This window comes from Quercus robur, chromosome 5, assembly GCF_932294415.1.
Source record: "Quercus robur chromosome 5, dhQueRobu3.1, whole genome shotgun sequence".
In the NCBI taxonomy this organism is placed as follows: Eukaryota; Viridiplantae; Streptophyta; class Magnoliopsida; order Fagales; family Fagaceae; genus Quercus; species Quercus robur.
Window position 1 is genome coordinate 18257850 of NC_065538.1, and position 12071 is coordinate 18269920.

Below are 12071 nucleotides of genomic sequence, written 5' to 3' on the forward strand. Positions count from 1 at the left end.
ATGATGAAGAGCTACTTCATATAACTATCAAGGGACTTCCTAAAGAATACAATGCTTTCAGGTTTGCAATAAGGACCAGAAGCACTCAATTGAGTTTTGATGAACTTTCAACCATGCTTAATATAGAAGAAGAGTCCTTGAATGAAGGTTTGGATGCTAAAGATCTAATCTTTGTAATGGCAGCAACTGCTACTCCAAAGCCAAATAACAACTACGATCAATACAATAGAGGAAGGGGCTAAAGAAATTACAATAGTAGAGGTGGACGAGAAGGTGAAGGTGCAGGTAATCACTCACCTCAGTACAGTCCTTTCACTCCCAGCAAAACTAGTCCAATATTGGAACAGCTACTCCAAGATTTGAAAGGCCAACTTGTCAAATTTGTGGCAAGCTTGGTCATTTAGCCATAGACTAATATCATAGGATGGATTATGCCTACCAAGGCAAACATCCATCTACCAAACTTACAGCAATGGCCACTGCATCTAATACTTGTCTTGCACAGGAGCAACCTTGGCTAGCTGATAGTGCAACCATAGATCATGTTACTTCCAGCTTCAATCAACTCAGCTTTCCAAAGCCTTATGGAGGTCAAGATCACCTTACAGTTGGCAATGGGTAGAATCTACCTATTACTCACATAGGTAATACTTTCATTCCTTCCTGTTATTCAACCCTTCACCTAAACAATGTGCTTGGAGTCCATCCATTTCTTCTAATCTATCTTCTGTCAATAAAATCTATCATGATAACCATTGTTGGTGTTATTTTGATGAAAATATACTTTCAATTCAGGCTTTGGTCACAACAAAGGTACACTACCAGGGTATGAGTGAAGATGGAGTTTATCCCATCTATCCTTATAAGGCTCCTCATCTCACTTTGTCTTCTAAGGTCTGCAACAAGGTTGCTAAGTCCATTATTTTCAATAAAGCACTTTGGCACATGAGACTTGGTCATCCTCATGATCAAGTTCTCAAACTTCCTTTTCTTGATTTCAAACCTGTATTAAATAAGTGTACTGCTATGGTTCAATCATGTACTCACTGTTTGTATGGTAAAATGCATAATCTACCTTTTCCTAAATCTCAATTTGTTGCATCTTCCCCTTTTAAACTTATCCACTCTGATGTAGTATGGGGTCCTGCACCAGTGGAATCTGTCAATGGTTTTTGTTATTACATTTTGTTTGTTGATCATTTTACAAGATTTACTTGGATTTATCTCCTTAAGTCTAAGTTAGAAATTTATTCTAAATTCATTTTGTTTAAGGCCATGATTGAAAATCAATTTTCATCTAAAATCAAAACTCTAAGATCTGATGGGGGAGGTGAGTATACCTTTTTTGTTGTTAAATCTTACCAACTGCAACATGGTATAATTCACCAAATATCTTGTCCCTACACCTCACAGCAAAATGGCTTTGTTGAAAAAAAGCATAGGCACCTGATTGAGACCACTATTACTCTTCTGTCTCAGGCTTCTATGTCCAATTCTTATTGGTCCTATGCTATTCTCACAACTTTTTCCTTGATAAATTTGTTTCCCACTTTTGTTCTAAATTTTGTTTCTCCTTGGTGCAAACTTTACTCCACTCCACTAGATCTATCAAAACTAAAGGTATTTGGTTGTGTTTGCCATCCCCATCTCAGGCCTTACACATCTCACAAACTTAATCCTAGAACCAAAGAATGTTTGTTCTTAGGCTATTCCTCTAGTTCTAAAGGGTATCTCTGTCTTGATGTTCAATCTCAACATATATATACCTCTAGGCATATCTTGTTTAATGAGTCCAAATTCCCCTGTCCCACTCTTTCCTCATCTTTCTCTCTGGTTATCAAACCTTCTTTATCTTCATGCTTCTAATCATCCTTCCTTGTTAGGTCCTTATACCTCACACACCAATCCCTCTCTTCCTCATGACACTTCACTGCCTCCTACTAGTTCTGCAAACACACCTCCCTTGCCTATTGTGCCTGATCCTGCCACCAATGCCTCACCTACTCTTGCTATCACTACCGTCACATCTCCATTACTTGCCACAACTATTTCTTCTACAGTTCTATCTCCATTACCTCCAGTGTCTACTGCCCTAATCTCCACTATTTCCAATCAGCATCCAATGCAAACTAGATCTAAAAGTGGTATTGTCAAACCTAAAACCAAACTTTGCTATAAAGCAGTATTAGATTATACCTATACTGAGCCTCCTTCTTATAAGATATCCTCCAAATACCCTAGGTGATGTGAGGTCATGGATGCTGAGTATCAAGCCTTGCAAAGGCAACAAATTTGGTCTTTGGTCCCTACTCCTCCTTATGCTAATTTGGTTGGTTGTAAATGGATTTACAAGCTTAAGCTTAGCAGTGATGAGACTATTGCTTGTTACAAGGCTAGGCTTGTAGCTAAAAGGTTTCATCAACAAGCTAGTATAGACTATTCAAAAACTTTCAGTCCAGTGATTAAACAAGTCACTATCAGATTAGTATTTGCTGTTGTTGTTAGTTGCAATTGGCCCTTGAGACAACTTGATGTGTCCAATGCATTTCTATATGGCCACCTTAAGGAAGAGGTCTATACGCACTAGCCTCCTGGATATGTTGATGCTACTCATCCAAATTATGTATGCAAGTTACATAAGTCTCTCTATGGTCTCAAACAAGCACCCCGGGCTTGGTTTGAGAGGTTTACCTTTCATTTATTACATCTTGGGTTCATTGCTTCTATGGCTGACAGTTCCTTGTTCATTTTTCAATCTCACAGCACCATTATTTATCTACTTCTCTAAGTAGATGACATTATCATCACAAGGAACAACTCCAAGCATATTTCCTCTCTTATTGATGCTCTCAGTGCTGTCTTTGAGCATAAAGACCTTGATTCTCTCAGTTACTTCTTAGGTATTCAAATTACAAGGTATGAGTTTGGGCTCACTCTCTCTCAATCCAAGTATGCTTTTAATGTTCTTCACAAATTTCATATGGAGAACTCTAAGCCTACAAAAAGTCCATGCTGCCCATCTATTCTATTGCTTCCTCATGATGGTGTCTTTCTATCTGATCCAACTGAGTATAAAAGCATGGTTAGGGCTCTTCAGTACTTAACTTTTACTCGCCTACATCTTGCTTTCAGTGTTCATCAATTGTGTCAGTTTATGAGTAAGCCTACCACTGCTCACCTAGAAGCTGCTAAGAGAGTTCTCAGATAAATTCGTGGTATTCTACACCATGGTATCACCTTCACTTCTGGCCCTTTAGCTCTTATAACTTTCTCTAACGCAGACTAGGCTAGGGATCCCACTGACCGTCGATCTACTATTGGTTTTCTTGTTTTCTTAGGTCCCTGCCCTATCTCCTGGTTAGCAAAGAAGCAAGCCATGGTTGCACGTTCTTCCACCGAGGCTGAATATCGTGACTTAGCCATCACTGTTGTTGAATTGTCTTAGCTTCGCATGTCCTTGTCCTTATCATTTGGTATGACAATGTCTCGGCCATTGAACTCTCTGCTAATCCTGTGTTTCATTCTCACACAAAGCATAACAAGGTTGATTATCATTATATTCGTGAGAAGGTGTTGCGTCATGATTTGTGTGTCTGCTTTGTTTCTGGTAAAGACAACCTCACTGATTTGTTCATCAAGCCCTTGCCTTCTCCCTCTTTTCTTCTTTAGCGTCACAAACTCCTGTTGGATTCCTCCCCTAGTCGTTTGAGGGGAGACGTTGATGATAGTGACAATTCCAGAATGAAGAACAAGAATAAAATGCTTAAGGAAGAAGATGGTTGATTTTAGAACAAAGGGCTCGAGGTTGAAGATAAGATTTGGGAGTTACCGTTGGTATTTCAAATATGGAGGAAACACATTGTTTCACTAATGGGTGTTTATGAAACGCTCCGTTTTAGCGTGTGCTATTGGTTAAGACTTAATTAAGCTAAAATGGTATCGTGTGGTGTGCTTGAAATGCAGTTGTTATGGCACGAAGACTTAGTTTGTCTTATCCTTCCCAATCTCACAGATCAGATTTGTATAATGTGGAATTATTGGTATTTAGTTATGCTCAGCTTGTACTATAAATATCTCTGTAAGCTTCAATCTATCATTAAGCAATAAATTTAGTTTTTCAATCAAATAGTTTCTCTCTCTCTTTCTTTCTCTTCCTCTCTTTTTCTCACTCTCTCTTTTCTTCATACACAGTTCCAATTTTCGATTTGTTCTTGCTTCCAATACAAAGTTTGTGTTTCTGTTCTATAAGAAAATCTTCACCCACTAGTGCTGACACATATAACTTCATGTTTGATTTAAGGGGCAAGCATCCTAACAAGGTGGTGAAAGTTAATTTGAAATACGATATATAGACTTGGCAAACCAACAAGACAGATCGGGTTTAGGTCAGATCAATCAGGTTGCAAGTCAAAATGGGTTTTGGTAAAATATACGGGTTATTTTAAGCAGGTTAGAAATGGATTGGGTCAATCAGGTTGCGGGTCAGATCTGGATGACCTATGTTTTTCACATGAATTAAAAAAAAAAAAAAAAAAAAAAAAAAAAAAAACAACAACAACAACAACATGCATTTATCATTTGGAAAGTCATGCAGCAAATTATTTGATGTAAAATGCATTACTTTGAATTCACCACTCATATCAAGAATTAACTTAGCTAAACAAATTAATACTTGTTTAATAATTTTAAAATGATACAAATCCCAACATTACTAACCAAAACAAAATAGCTCAAAGGATAAGTAAAACAAATACACATGTTTCATTTCTACATAATATTAACATTTCAAAACATAAAACAAAATTATAAATGACTTATTGGATAACTAATTTGACAAAGAATAAAAACATATAAGAAATTTACAATCTTGAAAACTAATTTATAATCTATTATTAATTGTGGTTATCACTCTGTTTCAATTTGAAAATATACATTAAGTTTGATTGCTTACTTATTTATTCATGGTCTCTTTTATGATTATGATGTCATTGTTAAGTAACACACAGTCCAGGAAATATCATAACTTATTTTGAAAAGCTGTTTATTTTGGACATGAATTGTTAAAAAATAGGCCTAAGCATTCATAATTTATGCTAATTTTATTGATACTTTGACTTTATTATTTTCACACTTATTAATGTTTCTCATACATGTCTATAATTTTAAATATATATTTTTAACTCTGTTGTAACCATATTATCTTGACATGTACTTTGTTCTTTAATATATAAAAATCTTTACTCATTACAGAATGCCTCAACCATTCATTTTGCAATTCATTTGCAGATAGTTATGTAAAGGTTTCAATTATTTCTTTAAAGTTCACAACAAACAATTAAACCAATATTGTCTTAATTTTATTATTTTTTTACCAAAAAAAAAAATGTTTTAAAAAATGGTTTGAGCCACAGGTTGGGTTAGATTGACCTGTAAAAAATGAATTGGGTCACGAGTCAACCCATTTTTAGTTTGAATAAAAAACAGATTTGGGTTGGGTTGTCATCTTCTGTTCACCAAAATCTTAACTAGAGTTTCTGGTGAATTTTTTTCACGTCTAATTCCAAGTTCAACCCTGTGGCTGTACACTCGTAATCCCAGACAGCATGTTTAAGCCCTTTGAGCCCAGGAAGAAAATATATATTTTAAGTTCGTACCATCTAGTCCACTTAGTGCGGTCTGATTTGGGTCTGACCTCATTGATTTCCGACTTTGTACCCTGTTTAGTTATAGGCCCAACTGGTCTAAAAAACCTCACTTTCGGATAAAGTAATAAACAAACAAAAAATTATTAATATATTTTATTTTATTTTTTTAAATGGAACGTGGCCAACATGCCATGTGATAGTCAATTTCTCTTTTTAATTTCTTGTTTTGGCAATGTTGGTCAATTACTCAAAGCCTACAAGCCTAGAATGGACCTTTGAGTTTTTGTGCGATATACAAATTAGAATTTTTTTTTTTTTTTTGGGGGACTATTTTACAAATTAGTGTTACATTGGTTTCTTCCCTCCCAAAAAATCTTCCATCCCAAAATAACATAAAACAAAACAAAATATTTTCAAACTTTCCATCTATCATTTTCCATGGAAGGGACAGGAGCATGTTTTAGGTCAATCCTTCAGCCCCGCCCCCTTGCACACGTGGTCATGCATGATGCATGTCATTAGATTGAAAGGAACAAGAAAAAGAAAAATGGGGGTTGAAACACAAAATTTTTATATTGTTTTCAACAACCGCTAAGACTACTTGTCATGATTGACATTTGATGTTAACGATAATGGTGTCAAACTGTCAATAATGATTTCAGATAGAATTGATATTATTTCAATCACAATTTAACAACAACAAACCCATCTTTATCTATCTATCTAGCTATCTCTCTTTTTTGTGCTACACACATGCAGACCCTTTAAAGTGAAACCAGTCATAGTTTTCGTCCCCAAGTTAGGCAGCTCTCAACAACAATGACCCTTCAATCCTTCTCAAAACTTGTTCTCATTTAGCTTTTTTTTAAGTTGCTCCTGATGTCTATTGAGTATAACACAGCTCAGCTCGATCAGTCCAATATCCATTTGATCTAGCCATGTGTCTCCAGCTCAGAAAGAATGTCTAACAAGCATCTTTTGTTTGGAATGAAAAAAATGATCGAAGGGTCCAAAAATAATGAATAGAATAAGTATTATGATATTGGATTTGCATCACTATCAATGGTCTGCTTGAAAGGATTTTGGTCCACACTTTTGAACAAAAGGAGTATAATGTTATACTTTCGCCCCACCCAAAGCCAAAAGGAACATTTGAATAGTGTACTTAGCAGCAGCGGCATCAATGGAATCCAAAAAGGGAAGAAAGTGTAGGGGCTTTACAGCCCATCATTGTTTCACTTATAGGAGCTTCATTGATCAAGATCACGTCCGCTAATAATTACTCAAATTTGTAGGGGCTTTTTGCAAAGGAAAAAACAAAGGTGAAAGGTCTAATTCAACCAAAAAAATCAAATTGAGAAAGGTCTAGCTTGGGGCTAGTAGCAGAAATTTCATCCAAAATTTCATTGTTTGGATAGGTTTTTATTGATTCACTTGCAGTTGGTTAAAGACTTAAATATAGACTTATCTAGGAAAAATGAGGCTTTAAAATTGCATCCAGATCGTACACAATTGAACCTAAAGCTATGTCTAACCTGCAATTTCTATGGGTGTAGAAAAACTAGCCCCAGGAAAGGCATTTTTAGGTTAGAATTAATGCATGCACCAATTCCACTTGGAGCATCTTTTGGTCAAATATAAAACCTGTTAAGTTTGACAAAATTGTCGCAATAACAGTACTGCCCACAAGCGTTTTATCAACTCAAAGTTTCTTGGTCCCAAAAATATATGCCAAGTATTTTGCTTTTATAAGGTCAAGAAAATGCTACATGGTTTTCAATGTCTTTGTTCCCCACTTGATGTAACATGTTTTTCTTTTATTTACGCAGGGTGTTGTATTTGTACCCAAGTTTATGCAGCCATTTTGAAAACCGTTTAGGCTGAAAGTGGCATAACCAAACAATTAGTCACTTTAAGATTGGCTTAGTCAAGCACGCGCTTACCCCATGTTTAGTACAAATTCAAGATAATTGGGCTTAATGGGGTAAGAATCAGCATTTTTATCAACATTCTTCCTAAGTTTTGGTATCACCACAAAATTAAATACAAACCAAAAATATCATAACTTGTTACTCAATAGTGCATTATCAGAATACATTTTTGCCTGGCTCTTTTAAGCTTTCTACAAGAGCCAAGAGGAATTCTGAACAAAAACAAAACAAAACCATCCATGAAACATCACTTGGACTTGTGAGCTGAAAAATTCTCTTTTCTTGCCAACGAAACTATGCACCAAAACGTCAAATGGAAACAGAAATCAAATCTCCTTCAAACTTTCACTATGGATATTTTTGGAGAAAGATTCCTCTTTCTTCACCTCATTGGAGAGTCAAGTGATAATTTCCCCTGCTTACTGCTGCCAACTGAACATGAAATGCAATCAACTTTTAATTAGAGACATTAATGGGAAAGAAAAACATTTCATAAATACAGGAAACTATGTATATATTTATGGAATTTGAAAATAAACTTACGGCTAAGCGCAGAAAGTTCAGAGCTCTTCAACACGCGCAGCCTCTTAACCGTAGATACAAACATTCTGTAAATTATAAACTGAGAAATTAAATTCATAAAACAAATCATACAATTAATCAAGAACTAAAGAAGTTAGTATGTCCTAACATTAGCTTAGCAAGCTGCCAAATGCAAGAGCCAAAATATGTCATACAACTTTTGTATGTGAAAAACAAGATGTGTTACATTGAGTTCTGGGAATGAATAGATAAAAAAGGTAACAAACCGTATTGTACTACTGTGATTAAATAAAGGATTTTATAGTTACAAGATTAGGAATCAATGCTGTTTTACCGGGAAGATTAAACTAAATACAGCCATAAAATGTGCTATAGACTCAATCACTAATTGTAGGAATATAATAAAGGACAGAATAATCTAAATAAATCAAAATTGCATCAGATCCACAGTGATAAGATGCTTACTGCCATGGGACATCCCCAACAAGCATCCTGTCTCCTTCATTATCCTCATAAACAAGAGTATATTCTCCACTTCGAACCAATAAACCAGTAATTGCTTTCTCTTCCTCTTGCTTGTTCTGGATTCCACCAGCAGAGGAATCTCTTTGAGCTAAACAATAGAGCATAGGACAAACAAAATGAGATAACTACAACACTGTGTATTGAAGTCATATACACATGATTTAACAATATGCTAAAACATAGACAAACAATTGAAGGAAAATACAAAAACAAATATGCTAATAACAATAATTGGAGGAAAAACCTGAATGTTCAACTCCCTCACTACTCTCCAATAGAAGCAGATTAAAAAACAAAATTCTTTCTTATTCATAAAGGGACCACACCACAAACTCATGAATTAAACAAATTGATTGGTAAAGAGAATTTGACCACATGGCTTAGCTATCTAATAGAATTTCTGATCTGATGGCCTACATATGTTATAAATACTATATAATATGTCTAAAGGAAGAATGGTCATACTGACATCAGTAACTATCATACCGAAATTATGTTGAATAAGTTGATATTACTACCAAAGAAATAATTTATTTAATACCACGCTCCCCCACACCCACTTTTTCTCAATTATATGAACTGTAAATAAATTGATCTAAACAAAAATTGACAATATCTGACCCCTACATCCCAACAAACACACGCACAAATTGACTATAGAGATAAATTAATTGACAAAAATAAAAAAGATGACAAATAGACTATAAAGGTCTAAGTTGAAAAAGAGAATGGTAGAAAAACCTGCAAGTAGGCCTCTAAAGAGTTCATCAACTGCAGAGGAGAGTTTGTCATAACTGTCATAAGCTTTGAGATCCACTTTTCTGCCAATAGGAACTCCATCCATATTGATCTTCACAAACAGACCTTTGTTGCAAGTTTCATCTGGTTTTTGACTGGCAACCTTGTCTGTGACACCATTTTGAGACTCAGAAGCTGGTTTTGAGGAGCTGGTGCTTGCAAGATTCTTCCTGAATGAACGAATTGGAGGCCAACCCACAACTGGAGCAGGAGCAGTCCTATTTTTGGAAAGGCATCACAACAGAATTAAGATCAAAAAACACAAATACACAATAAAGTCAAAAGAGATTAAGCACCTTTAGCATTAAAAATTATTTACACTAGAGTAGCTACAAGCCTAAAACTTCAGTACAATGATGAAATTTGTTGTAACCAATACTATTCAAGTTGTACATAAATATTTATTGGTCTTTTACTAGAGAATAAGGAGGTACAATAGTACACACAAAATTCACAATTCAAGAAAGAAAAGATTGTCAAAGTAAGCATAATAGAGATAAAATCCAAACTTTGCTTAATTAGAATCATTTGATACGGAAGGAAGGGATAGAGGGAGAGATAAGAGGCCAAGACTAGCACAAAATAGGAAGCAAATGCGACAAAGCTTAAAGTTGCCCAAAGAAGCTGACAGTTAAAATTAATACGGGCAGGTAAGAAATTAGAAGGAAAAACAAGTTACCTTGTTGAAATTTAATGAATGAATGGGTAAAAAATAATAAATATAAGATATGATTGAAAGCTCAAGATCTATTTATGCATTAGAAACATAGACAAATAGAGCAATTATGCATGGACCACACAACATCCAACAACGTGACACTGTGTGAATGAATATCCTCTGTCCGAATGATAAAAAAAAGGAAATATACATAAGAGTGGAAAAAGCTGAAGCACCTTTTCTGAGAGCTGTTTGGCACAGCTGTCTTCGCAGAAGATGGTGAAAATCCTTTCTTCTCTGCACTCTGCAAGTCTACCACTTTAGTGCAACAAGGTTGTGATGCTTCCTGAGCCATGACAGGCAAGCTCTGAGGTGTTGAAGGGAACTGAAGAAATGATGGAGGTATTGTCTGTTGTTGATTGTGGTTCTTTCCCTGGTAAGCTGAAGAAGAAGGCCATGGGGATGACAATACAGCCCCAACTGGGTTCTCAGAGGAAGCAGCAAACATCTGAGTTTGGCTTCCATTGCTGTTGTTATTGGTCCTGGAAGTCCTGGGAGAGAAGTACCCAAAAGAAAGTAGAGACTCATCTCTTTGTCTTTGGTTGTTTTTGCTGTTGTCTCTCACAGACCAGTCTTCCCCTGGTGGACCAAGCCTAAGCTCCAACTTTTTCTCCTCTGGAAAGCCATGCCTTCTTTCTCCATCTCTGTTCACAAGCCACTCTCTCTCTTTTGAAATCAAATCCAACAACTGAGGACAGGCATCCTCATTTCTCGAAGACTTCTCCATCTCTAAACCCAAGACTCTTCTGAAAATAACTTGATTTCACCTTCTCTCTACCACTATGTCAAACTAAAAGCAAGAAGATTTGTTCACCTCACTGGAAAATGCAAAATATATATCCATTAGAAACTTGATAGAACAGATGCAAACTCCATATAAAACAAAAACAAAAGCTATAAACTTTAACTTTGCGACAGCTTTGAACAAAGGAAACAAATAGAAAAACCAAAAACCAGAAACTTTACATACCTGAAGAGGTAAACCAGAGCTCAAAACCATAAAGACCCACATCCTTAAATCATCAAAAACCAGTTCTTTTGCTTCTGATTCAAACCCCAGGGAGAAAAAAAAAAAGACTTTCTTTGAGACCTCAGCTACCAAAGCAAGAAAACAAAGGGAAACTATGAAACACTCACAAACTCTAAGAGCTTCAACCCTTGAAACCAAAAGCACAATATTATAGAAAGCCCAAAGAGAAACCCCACCAAGTTAGAAAAACAACCCAATAAGAATAACAACCCAAAAGCAGAGATGGAGCTATAATAGCATGGGATTGTTAATATCTAACTTTTCTCTTAAAAAACTTTATATTAGCACGCTTAGTGGGTTCTTCACTTCTTCCTTTCTCTCTCTTTATATCTTTCTAGGACTTGGATACAAAACAGAAGAGGCAAGAAAAGAGAGAGAGGATGATGAAAACCAGAGAGATTCCCCTTTGCTCAAGAACTCGAAACAGAAAACGGGAATTAGTGCAAAACACACGCAACCTGAGCCCCCTAAAAACCTTATAGGTTGTTCAGCTCAGGAAGCAACAAAGCGTGCTGTGCTGACCTGCCCCTAAAGATACCTCCCCTTTGGGTCTACCACACTTTACCAACAAACACACACATGCACAAACCACAACCACAACTCACATTAATAAGTAAACATTACCCTCCCTCTCTCTCTTATTAGCACAATATCCCAAACATCTTACCCTTTTATTTGAGTCTTGTCTAAGAGAAAGAGAGAAAGTTAGTAAGTAAGACAAAAGACTAATGTGACATTCTTGCTACCAAAGTCACACCCCACTAACTAATAAGTCCATGTTAATTAAGCTTTGATTTAGTTACAATCTATATAAAATAAAAAATAAAAAATAAAAAAAAGTGAAAGAGAAAGAGACTTGGAGCATTGTTAGCACACAACCC

At 35.8% G+C, this 12071-nt stretch overlaps 1 protein-coding gene across 1 annotated transcript; it reads right to left on the reverse strand.

Moving 5' to 3' along the window:
* Positions 1 to 7684: 7684 nt before the first annotated feature.
* LOC126725348 (auxin-responsive protein IAA26-like) lies at positions 7685 to 11866 on the reverse strand. Its single transcript, XM_050430015.1, has 6 exons — positions 11131 to 11866; positions 10337 to 10978; positions 9386 to 9660; positions 8585 to 8732; positions 8120 to 8184; positions 7685 to 8008 (listed from the first exon to the last, which is right to left on the reverse strand). The coding sequence occupies exons 2-6, from the start codon at positions 10885 to 10887 to the stop codon at positions 7959 to 7961; spliced, it is 1089 nt and encodes a 362-aa protein (XP_050285972.1). The 5' UTR covers positions 10888 to 10978; positions 11131 to 11866; the 3' UTR covers positions 7685 to 7958.
* Positions 11867 to 12071: the final 205 nt, after the last annotated feature.

Bases quoted from the DNA above. Each gene is read 5' to 3' on its own strand.
- LOC126725348 (XM_050430015.1), bottom strand. From the start codon at position 10,887: ATGGAGAAGTCTTCGAGAAATGAGGATGCCTGTCCTCAGTTGTTGGAT. The intron at 8,733-9,385 runs GTTTTTCTACCA...TCTATTGTTTAG, and splicing joins CTTTAGAGGCCTACTTGCAG to CTCAAAGAGATTCCTCTGCT. The intron at 8,185-8,584 runs GTAAGCATCTTA...TATAATTTACAG, and splicing joins GTTGGGGATGTCCCATGGCA to AATGTTTGTATCTACGGTTA.